This window comes from Erithacus rubecula (genome assembly GCF_903797595.1).
Source record: "Erithacus rubecula genome assembly, chromosome: 17".
Taxonomy (NCBI): Eukaryota; Metazoa; Chordata; class Aves; order Passeriformes; family Muscicapidae; genus Erithacus; species Erithacus rubecula.
In genome coordinates this window covers 14340836-14356992 of record NC_136669.1, presented here as the reverse complement: position 1 = coordinate 14356992, position 16157 = coordinate 14340836, and the positions used below count along the sequence as shown (strand labels likewise).

Genomic DNA, 16157 nt, shown 5'->3' with positions numbered 1-16157 from the left:
GCTGTAATTGTCTACTCTGGTCTTTTATGTCTGTATACATTTGCAGTCTGGGTTAGCTTAAAAACACCCAATAAAACAGTGACCAATACCTGTGTTTGTGTCCCAGGATGCCTCTGCTGTAAATCAGGTGCATCTTTAGTCTGCAGTGATGACAAGTCAGAACTGATGTCCCTTTCCCTCACATAAGGACTGTCACTTCCACAGTGGCTGCTGGGAATGAAGAAGGAATGTCTGCAGAGCAGTGCTCCAGGTATCCTGCAAAGAGCAAGGATTGAGCTCCCCTGCTCTGAAACTTCCACCATCCATTAATCATTCTCCTGTTGGGCAGCATTGGTCCTAAAGCAGAAAAATCAAAGTGCTGCTCATTCTTCTCTTTTGACTTCATTTTCTCTATTAAAAACTACTTGAAAAAACTCCTTCTGTAGCAATGGAGAGAAAACTGGTGATACCTAACTTGAAACCTGAAGAATCTTATTATTTTTCAAGCTAAAGGAGACCATGACTGCTGGGATCAAGCAGAAATAATCCCAGCCCAGGTTTTGGTTCCCTGTCCCCAAAAAGAAGGAACTGAAAGGTGTGTTATTTCCAGAGTCAACACAAGCTGGCAACCCACACAGGAGCTCCTTTATCTCCCCTTACACAAAATTCAAGTCAAAGGTTCTGTACAGAGCTAATTTTGGATCTAAAAAGTTCTATTATAGGAAGAGGAAACCTCTCTAAAGCTTTTGGCATTACTGTTTAATTAGAGAAGTGCCTAATTTATCTCCATGTGCACAGGAATGGCCAAACCTCTTAACAGGATTTTGACTGAAAACAGGAAAAAAAAACCACTAAAAAATTGGTAAATCAATCTTCATGGATCATTCTTCAGTCAATAAGCTGGAGGTTTTGCCAAATTCCTGTAGTAGAGTCAAGTTGCTTTATTTTCACATTTTCTTTTTTGACAAAAGCAGATGAACTCAAGGGTTGTTCAGAGCTTAAAACTGCTGGTGCAGAACCCACTGTCCTCACCTCCCACCCTGACACAGGAGCTGTGAGGAGCATTAAACACAGTCCAAACCAAGCACATTTACCAATGACTGACATCTATTTTATCATCAAAAAGGTGATGAAAAAAATCTTGTAATCATTAATGGGCATTAGTGAATGCCTGTAAGCATTGAGTGAACACTGACCTTAATAAAAAGCTAAAAGCTGTACCTGAGTAAGCACTCACAAAGCAAAGTGCCTTTTCATTAGGTTATACATACTCTGGTCATGTATTTTGGGTTTCTATTTCCCTTTTCATCTGTTCAAGAAGAGATTAATTTTATGTTTTTTCCCAAGGTAAATGGGCACATTCATTTCAGAGTCAAAAGGAGAACACTCACTGCAAGCTCTGCTTTGCTCTAAGTGCCCAGTAAAGCTGTCAGACACAGTGCTGTGTTTCCACACTCTTGCACACACTGTCAAAAGGAAAAACTTGGAAACAAAATGGTTCTATTCCAATAAAACAACACAAGAGGATATTCAGTGCTTGGGCAATTAACTGGCCATCAAATTGACCAGCTGAAATGAAACAACTGAAATGAAAAGCATCTGCCATATGCCAAAAACACCACACCCAAATCACCTACTAAAGTGCTGACGGCACAGGAGGTAAAGCTGGTAACAGTTTCTATCTGTATTCAAGAATCTTCACCAAAAAGGGACCTTCAAGCAGCACAGGTTCTCTCACAACAAACAGCCTCAGCACCTTCTGCACCTCTTAGCCAGGAAGCTGAAACTAAAGGAAGAGTGAGAGCCCCGTTCCAAGACAAAGGAGTTAGAAACTATAAATGCAAACAATACAAAGTATTTATTCACTGTTTCCCAAATTTCTGCAGCTGCAGGAATGTGTTTGACACCCTCCTTCCCCCAGTCATTCCTTGTTCCCCAGCAAGGGAAGGACAGTCTGGTCCCAGCTCTGGTCCCAGCGCAGCTGCCGAGACGCTCGCAGGTTCTCTCGGAAATGGTGAAGTTTCCCTTCCAGGGTAGGGAAATCAAGGAAAAGCATCTGCAATTTAAAAAGCAAAACCACAGAAAAATAACTAGCATGTTCCATTTCAGGCTCATTCCAGCCTCCTCAGTGTTAACCCTCAACTACAGCTGTAGTTCTGGGGTCTGGCCCCACAAGCAGAGAACAAGGACAATATCTGAAATGCTTTTGCCAGCCTCAGGTTCACATTTAAACAGAAGTGAGGCAAACTGCTCACCAGCCAGGCTGCACCTTGTGAGAATGCAAAAAACAGGGGTGATGCTCAGATCTGAAAAGGCTGCCCACACAGTGGCACCTCTGGGGTTATTTCTGAGGGGAAGGAAATCAGTCAGAGCCTTTACCTTCAGTTGTTCTGCAAGTTCCTGCGAGTCTCTGAATATCAAACCATTCTCATTGTGTTTCACCAGTTCATGTAAACTGTGAAAAAAAGTCACAGAAGGAAAACTGAGTCAAAAACCAGTGAGTGGGACATTTACAATGTGGCACAGTGACATCCAAGGGGACCAAAGCAGGATAATCTGTATCATCATGGCCCTAGATGTCACAAGCTCCACAACTGACATAATGGAATTAAACAGGCAGTTTGAAACAGTTAAAGACTTCTTCTCCTTTCTATGTCAGACTAAATCCATCACAACTGTACCAAAGGGTCCTCATTCTGTCTTTGTGCCTCTTGTCTGGACATCCATTAAAAAACAGGGCAATGATCTACTTTAAAATGAGATTTTTTTTTTCCACAAGGAAAATCTGTCCATGATCCATCATGAAATCTTCAAAGAGAATTTATCTTCTTTTATAAAGAACCATACATTTCCAAGAATGCCCATATATACACTCACCTTTCACTGAACAGATGTGTCTATGAGGAAGAAAGCTTTTTTTTTAAAATTAAATATATGGAAACAATGGAATACAGGGATTTTTAAGTCAAGTCCTTGGATTAAATATTCCAAGTTTGTAGAAACTAGTATTAACTTTTAAACTTAAAACAACCTTGATTTCTATCTTTTTGAATTACAGAAATTGCATAATAAAGGAATCTGACTGAATTCCTGCAGTAGCTGCTGAACTCTGGCTTTGTAAGAATATTGTTTTATGTGATGCCCTTGAACTGTAACAGAGTAAGCTCTTACCATTCAAAATGTATTGCACACACAGGTAAACAGCAGCCAAACATATCCACCACCTTCATGGGCAAATCCAAACCACTGGAGGATTTATGGAGACACACCCCCAGGTCTGCTGAGCCTGAAAAACCAACACAACACAGTCTGAACTCTCTGAAAGCAGCTCCTCTGACCTCCTGCAAGCCTTCATTTCTGTGCTGCTTTGATAGTGCAAGTGAAACTTTCAACTACCCAGACACAATTTCAAGCAATTAGGGAAAAAATAAAGCACAGGGTGTTTTGGAACTCAAATTAGTTATGTTTTAGAAAAGTAATAAGTGAGCGCATGTTAAATTAAAAGGGATTTTTAGTTTTATGTATCTTAAAACAGCCTTTCAGCCTCTCAACCTGCTAAAATGGGTAAGTAAAGGACAATCCCATCACTATCCAATCAGAATACACTGTGTGGTTCACTAGTGACCTCTCTCAGTTGAAGTCAGCTCAGAGGAATTACAGAGTGATTTTACAGACTTTGTTAATTCTTTGAAAAGGACCAAATAAACAGTGTTTTACAGCCACATAAATTGTTATGCTCTAACCCTGCAGAATGAAGATCACACTGAATATGTATTTTATAACTCTATTATTCCCACTTCATGTTGTTGCAATAAAGATCCTGAGGGAGTAACATCCCAATGACAGGATAATTTAGAATTTCAGTTACTTTTGCTTGCTCAGCCAACAACTTTTTCGTTTCATTTACTGGAATGACCCTGAAAGTAAAGTAGAACATGCACAGCTGTATTTCAGCACAACTGGAATGAACAAAGAGTGCACAGAACAGGCTGAAACAGCAACACAGCTACTCCTTGGGAAAACAGGGAAAAGCCAGCCAGAGGAATTCACAGCTCTGCTGGAATGAGTCAAACCCATTAATATCCTGCCACTAACCAGCAGCATTCCTGAAAACATCCTCCCAGCTTCTGTGCAGTCTGCATCAGCCCCCAGCAACTGTGCTGAGTTGTGTCCCACACATCCTCAAGCCTTTTCCATCATGCACTATTTACCAAGCAGAAGAGGGTAATCCTCAGCTTCCAGCCATGGTGTACAGATCTGGACATGCTCCAAGTCCAGTTTTTGGATCAGTCCATTGTAGTAATCCTTCAGAGGTCCTTTACCTGTTTAAAACAGAAAAATAATGTTTTATCAAGGTGACTGAAAACAGTGTAGTCTGTGAAATACAAGCTCCTGTTGGATCAGGTGCACAAACAGGATACAACACTTGTGGTGGCCTAAAAAGATACGAGAAATCCAAGTTCCCTTGAAAGCAATGTGCACCTTCTCTTACTCAGTATTTCAATAAGTTTTCAATCATGAAAGGTTGGAAAAGCCCTCTCAGATCAAATCCAACTGTTCCCCAGCACTGCCAGGGCCAACACTGACCCATGCCCCAAGTGCCACATGCACATAACATCACCCAGGGATGGTGACCCCACCACTGCCCTGGGCAGCTGTGCCAGTGCCTGACCACCCTCTCCATGAAGGAATTCCAACCTAAACCTCCCCTGGCACAGCTTGAGGCTGCTTCCTCTGACACTGCTTTTGCAGCATCATCTCAACATAGACCTTAGATTGTTTTTCATGCAGAGCTGGAGCAGAGGGAGGCTCTTTAAAGATGTGCCATAACTGGTGGATGGTGCAATAACTCAGCTATAAATCACTGTCCTTAAAACCAGATACAAAGGCAAAAGCCCCTCCTCTCTCCCACCAGCAACAGAAGAGTCAGCACAGAACAATAAGTGACAACCAAACCTTCTGTTGGCACTGACAGAATTGTAACACAAACATTCTTACCTGTTATCACACACACTAAAGCTGGAAGCTTGGCTCCCTCCTTGATAAACCTCTCATAGTCTGGAGAAGATAAAACACTGGTCAGAGATGACAAATCTCAGGGTGCTTGGTTGAAGAAAGGTGAGAGTGAATTCATTATTGAGCTTCCCACTACAAGCAATTTCCTTACAAACATGTATTAGTAACAGAGCAGTAAATTCAGCAATGTTAACATCTACAGACTTCTACAGAAATAAATCCTGCTGTTTAAGCATGAAGCCTTTCTTCAACTGCTCCCCAATCAGTTGCTTCAATAGATCAATTTAGAATTGCAGCTGCAAAGTTTACAAGATAAGACAAAGTATTCCCTCCCTTCTCATTAACAGATACCTGTGGAGAGTAGGTGTAATAGCTCAGAAAATAAAACTGCAGCTTAGGAGCCAGTTAGAGATTTAATTCTTCCTGACAACTCTTCTAATTGAATTCAGATATTGCACTGCTGTATTTCAATTACTTATCTGAAATTAGTGCTAATTAATCAAATACAACTGCATTTGTTCCTTTATACAGAAGCATTGCTCTTTAGCAAAACCCTCAAGTGTCCAGAAGAGACCTCTTTGAAAAAGTGAGATTAATTCCTTCATACCAACCTTCTAAAGCTCTTAAAAGCACTGAAAAGTCTTCATCCTCTGAAAGAGAAGGCTTTATTAGTGAAATTCATATTTCTACCATTTTAAATTTTTGTCTTTAAATAGCAATTGAGATTTTCTTCAACTTCACCTACACAATTAAAATACAGACTATGTACCCAAAGGTTAAGTACATAGTCTGTACTGAAAGATTACTATTTACTATAATGTGCTATTAAAATCCCCTAGTTTATTTTCATAAATAGAAGTCCATAACCATGCATAGTGTTTATTTATTTCCTTTGTTGGCAATATGACAGACAAACCAGCTACAAATACTATACATCTTTGAAGCTATCAAGTTAAATTCTTCTACTTTCTAAAACTGAGAATTAAGTGTATAAACTGCCCTGATTATTCAAAAATAAAGACCATCCTGCCCATGGTTACTGACAATGGATTTGTTTCCAGTCTCTGTTCTCTTCCTCATACAGAGGGAAAAAAAATGTACATAATTATGTAATAAACATCATCAGAAACCATGGAATGACAAATTGGTTTGGGTTACATGGGACCTCAAAGCTCATCTCATCCAGCCCTCTGCCATGGGCAGAGACACCTTCAGGGTGCTCAGTAAGGAGAAAATATTTGAGTTTCTTAATCTGTTTTACACCACCATGCAAGACAGCATATCTAGAATGAAAGCTAAACAAACCAAGTAGGAAATTTCTTTTAATCATTCTTACAGTTGAGCTCTATAATTAAAACATAACTTCTAAAAATATCATTCATTTGTAGCTTTATGTAAGTTATATGTATCTTCATTTAGTTGCATCAGGGACACATTATCTTCAAATTCTCCCAAGAAAACAAAGGGCAAACATAACTTCAGGTGTGAGAAAGTACACACAGCCCTATTTGATAATAAAAATAAAATGATGGCCAACCTGTCCAGCTGGTGCTGCTGATGAGGAGGGCTGGCCTGGCCCTGGCCTTCAGCACAGTCCCAGTGCTGCTGTCCCTCTCGGTGAAGGCTGATCTGTCAGCAGTGCCACTGACAGCTCTGTACTATGGAAACACAACTTCTGAGCATCAGCTGCACACACAGCCAGCAACAGCAGAACACTGCTAACCTGGCACCAACTGCCACACATTGCTGTCAATTTGGCTAGAAACAGAATCATTGCCTTACAGAAATACCAGGACAGGGCAGGCCATTTTTGCCTCTCGCCTGCTGCTATAGGCACAATTCCACTTTGCAAACAAATGTTTTCCTTCACAAGTTGAGCAGGGTCAGCCTCCCTTTCCACAGTCTATGTCACACTTAGCACATCATGGAGGCCAACAGCACATTTATTCAACTAAACTCACAACCTACACATTCTGAGCTGGACATTTGCAAAAAATCCCCATCATGCACTGTGGATTTCACTTCTTTTTCAAGCCTTAGTTTAGTGAATTTAACTCTCCAGTACATGTGCTACAGGTGACATCATGAACAGCCAGAGGGGAGGGTCTAACACTTGGACCAAGATCCTGAGGCTTTCCAAAGTAATTAAGGGATGCTATTAAGGAAGCATCCAGCCACTGTAGTGTGGGTCAGTGGGAAGCAGACAGCTGCAGAGTTCCACCCCAGACACTCCTCACAGATTGCTTAAGTGCTTTGCCAACTTCTTTTAAAACAGAACACTTCTATCACTCATGTGACTACAGCTCAATCATTTCACTTCTGGCCTCTCCTAGAGACAATTAAGGCACTCAGTGCCCCCTGTGCCTGCTGGGGGTCAGAACACCCCACACAAGTATTTCTGGTAACTTAAGTGCCACAACCCCATGTCCCTTGGTTCAGGGCTGTAGGGCCAGCTGCACTTGCACATACCGTGGTCTGAAAGGCTCGTAGTCCTTGGCAAGTTTCATGTACAGGTTGTGCTGGAGGTCTAGTGGTGTTTCCTTAAAATAAGATGCTGGTTTGTCATACAATGTTACAGCCCTGGGAGGAAATAAATGTGCAGCTCAATAAGATACAGATGTAACAACATGCACATGGTACAGTGGCAGGCTGCAAGAATGTAATCAGAAACAAATCACCCAAATCAATACAGCAAAATAATTCAGCTTTTGACTCTTACAATTTCTCTATTCCTGAAGTTTGCTGGAAGCACCAAGGTGGACACAAGTAACAAAGAACCCCTTTCTTGTATGCTTATTCTAGGGGTGAAATGCACCTGCCAGAACTGCAGGCATCACTGTCCTGATTTTCAGACTTACTCCATAACTGCCCCTGAGCAACTCTGATCTTGAAGCCCTCAAGACAAGCTGGCAGACCAGAGTAATTGTTCAAATCCCACTGGTACCTGTCCCACTCCAGCAAACTTCCATGGTTCCTGGACTGCTGCCTCAGTCAGTGGGGCTTAGAAGGATAATGAAGATTCCTGAATGCCCACACTGCACTGGCTCATCACAAAACTGAGCTGATGTGTTTCAGTGGTGATGGATGAGCTCAGGAGAGCTGCTTTTGTAAGATCCCTCTGCATCCTAAATCTGCAGGGATGTGTTCTTTCATTTACTTAGCACACACACAACTAAATTGTCTGGGGCACGTGACTTACTTTATCTTGAAATTCACCCAGAGATCTTTTTTCATGGCATCAGTGACACACAGGTTATAGTCAGACAAGCGCCCAAAAAGCTTTTCATACCTGACAAAAATGAAATGTCAGTCAGAAACCACAGGCAGGCAATTGCATCAACTGTCCCCATTGCTGATGATTGATGAAAGCCAAACAAAACCCAAAGAAACCCAACTGCCTCCAGAACTGAAATTTGATTGCAAATTTTTGATGGACTCATATTCTCCAAAGTTTTTAACTACACATAAGCAATTATATTTAGCAAGGAGCTGTTCAAAGAAAAGCTGGAGTGTAAAGCAGCATTACAGAATACAAAACCCAGGACATATAAAGAAATTCCAGTAACAAAATCAACATTTGCATATGTGTGGAAAAGCAACCTGCCTATTTCCTGCAACCCTCCTCCCACGTGTTCCACAAAGCAGCTGCAGAACAGAAACCAGTTTTACACAGCAAGGCCCAGAAACCCCTCCCCATGCCAATGATATTCTCCCCACTGGCTCCATTCTCAATTCCACCAAATGTCATTTATACAGAGCAGGAATGACTGCACAAACCATTTTGCAATCAGGACCAGTGGGTGGCTCCTCCCGTGACTCAGGCTCATGATGGTGTATCCATAGTTGTGCCAATCAATGATGAGTTTGCTCCCCCACCACAGCCCTGCCACCCAGGCAACAGCTATACTGGGCAAGCCTGGGGGATTCTGCTCAAAAACAAAACCAAAATAGCATAAGACTGTGACCAGGTGACAAACACAAAGTAACTACCAGAAACAAAAAATCAAATTGAAATTGCATCACCTTAAGGGAGCTTCATGAACAGAGATTGTTTGTATCACTTACATTGGCAGGTACTTCAAATTTAACCCTTGGATCAAGATCAAAATTCCCCTCCAATAAACACATCAATATTTCCAGTAAGATTTATTCTTTACTACTACCTATGGGAATGAAGTTTCAAATCACAACAACTAAAGGAAAAAGAAAACTTGACTTGTTAACAGACAAATCAAAGTTTAGAGCCAAAAAATACCTGGATACAGGTTTACAGCACTGATGAGGCCAGTTCAGCTCTGAAATAATTAGAACAATGTCTGAGATGGCTAAAAATGCCCTATAATGTAGCACTATTTATTTTTACTGAAATTAGTCCCAACACAAAACACACCTGAAGAAGAATGTAGGATGGCTGATCTATCCTCAGCAACGTGTACAGTAACTGCACTGACTGCACCAGCACCTTTAGGACATACTGGAAAAGCTTTGGACCCACTGCAAAGTGACAGAAAACCAGGTAAGAATATTAGAGCTCTCCCCAGAGAAATGTGAACATCAGAACCAGCCAGCTATGTAGAGACAGGTCAAAATAACATGAAAATGGACACCAGTTTAACAACTTTACCAACAACCTGGGTAAGTGATTAGGCACACCCTCAACAAATTTGGAGATGGCATCACGTTGGGTGAGTGTCAATCTGCTTGAGGGTAGGAAGGCTCTGCAGAAGGATCTGTACAGCTGGATCACTCCAAGGCAGACACTGAGGGGTTGGAGCGTGTCCAGGGAAGGGAACAGAGCTGGGGAAGGGGCTGGAGCACCAGGAGAGGCTGAGGGAGCTGGGAAAGGGGCTCAGCCTGGAGAGAAGGAGGCTCAGGGGGAACCTTCTGGCTCTGCACAACTCCCTGACAGGAGGGGACAGCCAGGGGGGGAGTCAGGCTCTGCTCCCAGGAAACAAGGACAGGAGGAGAGGGAACAGCCTCAGTTGTGTCAGGGGAGGTTTAGATTGGATACTGGGAAAATTCCTTCATGGGAAGGGTCAGGCACTGGCACAGCTGCGCAGGGCAGTGCTGGGGTCACCATCTCTGGAGGGATTTAAAAGTGATGTGGCACCTGGGGACACGTTTCAGTGGTGGCCTTGGCAGCACTGGGGAAATGGAACATTGAACTCAATGTTCTTAGAGGGTTTTTCCAACCTTTGTGATTTTATTCTATGATCACTATAAAGCTATGCAAACATCTCGTGATCCCTACAAATTCTCATTCTGTATTTTGTACGGAAAGAAATCCTACACTCGTTGAATGGTTTGGATTGGAAAGGACCTTTAGGCTAATCTCATTCCACACCCTGCCATGGAAAGGGACACTTTCCACTAGCCCAGGTTGCTCCAAGTCCCGTCCAGCCTGGCCTTGGACACTGCCAGGGATGGGGCGGCCACAGCCTGGGCAACAGAGGTAAATACAAGGTGGGGGAGCAAGAGTTAGAATGAAAATAATGTCCACGTTTCACTCTGCAGGTGAACAGCACCGATGTACGGGCAGGTGTTCGATTCCAGCGGCTCCTGTTTAACAGAGGAAGGGAGACAGGAGCGCGGAGCGGTGCTGAGGAGGGGCTGGACCCGCCCAGGCTGCGGGCTCTCCACGGCCCCACGAGCCCCCGCCGCCCTGCCCGGCCCGCACGCACCTCGCAGCCCGCGCAGCTCCGCCACGGGCACCAGGCGGATGTTCTCGCTGTGCAGCACGTCCCGGTGCGGCCGGCTCTCTGCGGGGGGAGAGCGCGGTCAGCGGCGCGGCCGCCCCGCCCCGCCCGGCCCCGCGGCGCCCCGGCCGCCCCTCACTCACGGAGGTAGCCCAGCAGAGCAACCTCGCGCCCGTGCCGGGCCAGCGCCAACGCGTGGTACTGCATCCGCGGGCTGCGGCCCAGGTCCCCCAGCACGGCCACGCACACCCGGCCCGCGCCGCCCGCCCGCCGCCGCCACAGCAGCAGAAGCAGCAGAGCCGCCACCGCGCCCGTCACCGCCGCCCACAGGCACGGCCACAGCCACGGCCCTGCCGCCGCCATCTTGGAGCGCCGCGAAGGCGGGAAAGGCGCGGCGGGGGCGCCCCCTGGCGGCGCGGAGGTGCCGCGCTCTGAGGGGACCCCGGGCGGCCGCGGGACCGCGGCGATTACCGAGGGAATGGATAATTAATTAATCACAGCAAGAGAGAGGGTTCATTAATTACAGCGGCACTGAACCGTCCTCCGCAGTGCGGGGTTTCCTGGTACATTTTAGAGTATCTGGAAGTCAGGGTTGACTTCAGTGCAGCCCCATTACCATCCAATGTGTGTGCTTCTCTTTAGCTCGAATTCAGCTAAATTCTAACGCGATCTTCTCTGATCTGAGTTGAAACTCTATATATTTCTGTGCTGCCCCTCAGTTTGTTGTCTCAATCCCTGATCCCACTAGGTACTAAATCCCTTCAACATCTGCATCCCACTGGTTTCTCATACGTGTACCTAATAAACAATTTCCATCTATTTTCAGCTTGTTTTCTTGTGGAAATACAGAAAAACATTAGCCTGCAGGAAAAAAAATAAAAATTGCCACGTTATCTTGGCACCATGGAAGTGACTGAACACCACATTGAAAAAAATCATTAAGTTGTACAAAAGTTTAAAACTAAGTCAGTTGTAATGACTTGGTTGTACAAAAGTTTAGTACAAAGTTTTACAGAAGTTTAAGACTAAATCAGTTGTACTGGCCAAGAATCCAATAGGAGTTGTCACACAGTGCAGAGAACAAATGGTATTTCTTCACTACAAATAGGGATAAAACCAAAAATGAAAGATTTTGGTGACCAGGGAATGGCTGGAGTCATGTCAGGGGAGGTTCAGGTTGGATTTTAGGAAAGGTTCTTCCCCCAGAGGGTGCCCAGGCTGCCCAGGGAATGGCACAGCCCCGGGGCTGCCAGAGCTCCAGGAGTGTTTGGGCAGGGATCACAGGGTGGGATTGCTGGGGGTCTGTGCAGGGACAGGGCCTGGACTGGATGGTCCCTGTGGGGCTCTTCCCAACCAGTAAATCTTACAATTCCATGATTCTCTCTGCAGACCCTTGTGTCCCCCAGAATGTTATCCTGTTACTCCAGTTATGTTTCTCTGCCCCCTATGACAAAGCCAGATTTGCATTTCCAGCGTAACTCTCCATATTACCAAACAGCAAGTAGGTGGTAACAATGAAACTGTTGTTCCCTTTTAGAATACACAACTAATTAGGAGTGTGGGCAGACTGGTTCCAGAACAAAATGAAGCCTGGAATGTCTGCTCAAAGATTCTGCAGTCCAGCCCCTGTCCCTGCACAGACACCCCAACAATCCCACCCTGAGCATCCCTGGCAGCGCTGCCCAAACACTCTGGCAGCCTCGGGGCTGTGCCCATTCCCTGGGGAGCCAAGGTTTCCTCTAGAAAACCCCACTGGACCCCATTCCTCTCCTGCTGTTACACATACAGCCCTGCCATGGCAGGCACACATCCATTCTGAGAGGAATGATGGATTTGTCTTTACAAACGAGCTCTGGATCTGCTGGTAGATAAGACCAGCACTGAGAGATAAAAGAAACAATGGGATAGATTCACTGATTGATGAATGGAAAAATATATTTACCTTTACAAACAAACTGTAGGTTTGCTGATAAATTAAACTGGATTTTGAGAGCTGAAAGAAGCAATAAGGACAATCCATGAATTGTATAAGAATTAACAATTAAAAGAGAGGGTTGTACAATAGAGGGGAATCTCAGGTATCAGGTGTTTGGGAAGTCTGTGCCTCTCAAGTACCTCACCCAATGGGGAAAGAGAACTGGGAAATAGAGATAAAAAGGAGGCTGCATCCTCCAAAAATTTGTGACATGCCAGGGGAATGCCCCATGGCTTCTCCCTTTATTTGAATAAAGTCACAGGACTCCTCTATCTCCTTTCTGGACATGAACTTCTGACTTTTGTGGATTAATTTTCCTGACAATTCCAACCTGTAGGAGGTCTGATCTTTTGGGAATCCTTTGTTTCAGTCCCTCCTATCTCACCTGACAGTTCCTTGCTGTGTATCATTTTAATGCAAAATGCAAATTGCTTTTCTGTTTACTTCCTTGAATAAAATGCAAATATCCTGGCTGCAATGGAATGAGGGACTGGTGGATTCTTGCAGGCTCTCAGGCATAACTCCCCAAATCCATACAGCTGTGTTTTCTGGCAGGTTATCAAAGTACTTAAATTTACAAGTGTATCAGCTTTATGGATGCAGTGACTTTCAGTTTATTAAGGTAGAGTTCAATAAATGAGTTGCAATAAAAGTCCTTTTGACCTATGTAATCTTCAGAGCACTTAATTGGAGAAAGATAAATAAGGTGCAGTCATCACTTCTGGCTGAGACTCTGAAAACAGGGATGAATTTGAGAGAAGTGCATTTTCAGAGACTACTGATGTCTGCCCATAAAATTTTTCATATGTATTGAATAGCAGCTCTGTTTTGCAAAAGGCTTTTCCTGTCTCTTCTTCCTGACATTTTCAGAAAGTTTGGAAATGCTGTTTGCATTTACCCCAGAAACAGTCTGTTTAAGCTCCAACCCCAGTCCTCCTGTCCTCGATGGACTGCTGTGAGTGCAATAAACAGAGACAGAGCAGCCAAAATCCCTCTCACAAATGGAACTTCACTCATCCCAGAAGTTTCCAACTCAAATGCCTCGAGCAAATCTCATGACAACCTGCTGCTACCCTGGTTACTCTTATTGCCACATAATACATGTAGTTCAAACCTTTTGAAACACACTTTAATTTTTTTTTCTTTAAATTTTCACTGAAAAAATAACAAGGAATATGCCAGTAACAAGTATTTGCACCAATCACTCCTGCACTGCAGGCTGCAGGCTAATAATGCTTACAAACTCAAAGGGCTCAGAGCACTGGTGCTGTGCTGTATCATGAAGGATAAATTATGGCCATTTTTAATAGCAAGGTAATTTGCTTCTTGTGTTTGTTCTCTTTTTGCTCAATTTCCAAAGCACAACCCCTGCCATAGTGGAGGTGAAAGGAGTTGGCTGCAGAGTAACCTCAATTTGGGAGCTATTCCAGGTGGCCTGAAATGCCACTGCAGGTGGCCCAGCACTGAGCCCTGGCACTGCTCTGGTGCTGCTGGGATGCTCCTGGGCTTTGCCCTGAAGATGAAAACCCTGTGGTGTTTGAAGGGAGGACTGGCCCTAATGTTCCTCTAACAATCCCCATGCTCTAAAATATGAAATTATTGTTATTGTTTAGTACCTGCAGTGGCATGGACTGTACTCCTGCTTTACCTCAATGTCAGCTGTTTCCCACAGACCTTTTACCAAGCCCACCAGGTTATAGGAATACATTTTATATTTCCTCCCAGGGCATAGAAGAGGAAGAAGGGATATAATCAGGAAAAGTAAAGCCAGTGTATATGGCTGGTAATCACAGAGAAATTCAAATTAATAATTATTAGACAAGGTTTTTTTTCACAACATAAAATTTTCAAATTGCAGGAAAATGATAAAATACTTCCTAATTGTGTTCATGGCCAAATTTTCAGAGCTGGGCTGAGCTTCACGCTCAAGAGAGATGAATATCTGCCTTACATTCCAATATATAATTGGAATTAGAATTAGCTCTAGACATCAGCATGCACATTCCTCTCATAATACTCACTCTGATAACAGAAAAAAACACCCACTGGCTGACCTTCACTGAGTGGATAAAACAGATATTCTGACTTAGAGCCTGACTTAGACTAAGACTTCAATTGGGCTTGGGGTTGTGTCTTCATACCAAAGCTCAGCTGCTGAGATTCATTTGGCCCAGTGTGTCACAAGGTGTTTTCCCAGCCCTGCACACACATGTACTTCAGACCCTGCATTTTGAGGACATAAATATGGTTGTGACACTCCTGGAATGGAGACAGGTTATCTTTAACAGCAGGTAGTTATCTCAATTAGTGGGGAAATCATGTGTCTGCAAAACAAACCCTGGAATTCTGACAATGCCACCCTTTCCTCCAAGCAATTCTGGAAAAACAAGTCCCTTGTTATTCCACTTACACTTTGTATTAATGAGGTGGAAGGAGCTGCTTTAGAGAGGAAAGTAAACTGAAAGGAAATGCACTGTACAGAAAGGAGAGACTGTTCCATTTTCAAATACTGCTTTGTTTCTCATTCCAGTCTGGAAGAGGTTTCTGTTCTCTCTTTTTCCAAAGGTGACTTTTGGCCCGTGCATTCCACACTGCATGTTGTGATTCCAGACTCCCTTGTAAGTTATGGAAAAGACACGGGGAGTTTGGGAACTGGGTGGAAGCTTCTCAGTGGAACCTTTAGTACATGATGATCCCTGTGAAAAGGGGAAGCTGTTTGAGCAAAAGACCAAACTCATGCACAAACCTGAGTGAGCTCCCAAAGTGCTCTACTCATGCTTTATGAAAATCTGAGTTTAGACCATGAAAACCACCTCTAGCCCACCCTGGAGTTCCATTGGACAGCTTGTTTCCAGCTGGAAACACAAGCAGGACACCTGCAGTTCTCCATGGCTGAATCAAACTGGAGGCATAATAATCCATTAGCTAAGATCTTTTAATGCACTGGCTTGTCCTAAGGGAGTTTTCTGGTTAATTTGTGACATAAAACTACATTTCCCAACTGCAAGACATCTGAGACAGCAGCACATTTATTTACCTGAAGCAGATGTGCTTATCCTGGGAAAGCTGAGGCATAAACCACTGGCTGTGGGAACACAGAGTTCTTTTCTTTGAGGCAGTACAGCCTCAAGTTTGAGGCTCCACAGGGCACAGAGGTGACACCTGTCCTTGTACCACCTCATTTATGGAATCAAGGCCTGAAGAGAGCTGGGAAGGGACATTGACAACGTGACAGGACACAGGGAATGGCTCCCACTGCCAGAGAGCAGGGTTAGAATGGATATTGGGAAGGAATTGTTCCGGGTGAGGGTTGGCAGGCCCCGACACAGAGCAGCTGTGGCTGCCCCTGGATCCCTGGCAGTGCCCAGGGCCAGGGTGGATGGGCTTGGAGCAGCCTGGGACAGCGGGAGGTGTCCCTGCCATGGCAGGAGTGGGATGGGATGGGCTTTAAGCTCCCTTCCAACCCAAACCATTCCATGATTGTGTGATTT

At 44.2% G+C, this 16157-nt stretch overlaps 1 protein-coding gene across 1 annotated transcript; it reads right to left on the bottom strand.

Annotated features, from left to right (window-relative positions):
- Nucleotides 1-1818: 1818 nt before the first annotated feature.
- On the bottom strand, nt 1819-11150 carry ALG1 (ALG1 chitobiosyldiphosphodolichol beta-mannosyltransferase). The gene is made up of 13 exons (XM_079321105.1): nt 10835-11150; nt 10677-10754; nt 9386-9489; nt 8773-8921; nt 8195-8284; nt 7465-7575; nt 6533-6648; nt 5607-5645; nt 4978-5037; nt 4191-4301; nt 3151-3265; nt 2359-2434; nt 1819-2035 (listed from the first exon to the last, which is right to left on the bottom strand). The coding sequence occupies exons 1-13, from the start codon at nt 11052-11054 to the stop codon at nt 1901-1903; spliced, it is 1404 nt and encodes a 467-aa protein (XP_079177231.1). The 5' UTR covers nt 11055-11150; the 3' UTR covers nt 1819-1900.
- Nucleotides 11151-16157: the final 5007 nt, after the last annotated feature.

Excerpts from the sequence above, each read along its gene's own strand:
- ALG1 (XM_079321105.1), bottom strand. The coding sequence starts at position 11,054 with ATGGCGGCGGCAGGGCCGTGGCTGTGGCCGTGCCTGTGGGCGGCGGTG. Across the intron at positions 8,285-8,772 it reads CTGGTCCTGATTGCAAAATG|GTATGAAAAGCTTTTTGGGC; the intron begins GTTTGTGCAGTC and ends CATTTTTGTCAG. Across the intron at positions 3,266-4,190 it reads GGATTACCCTCTTCTGCTTG|GCTCAGCAGACCTGGGGGTG; the intron begins GTAAATAGTGCA and ends TTGGTTTTTCAG.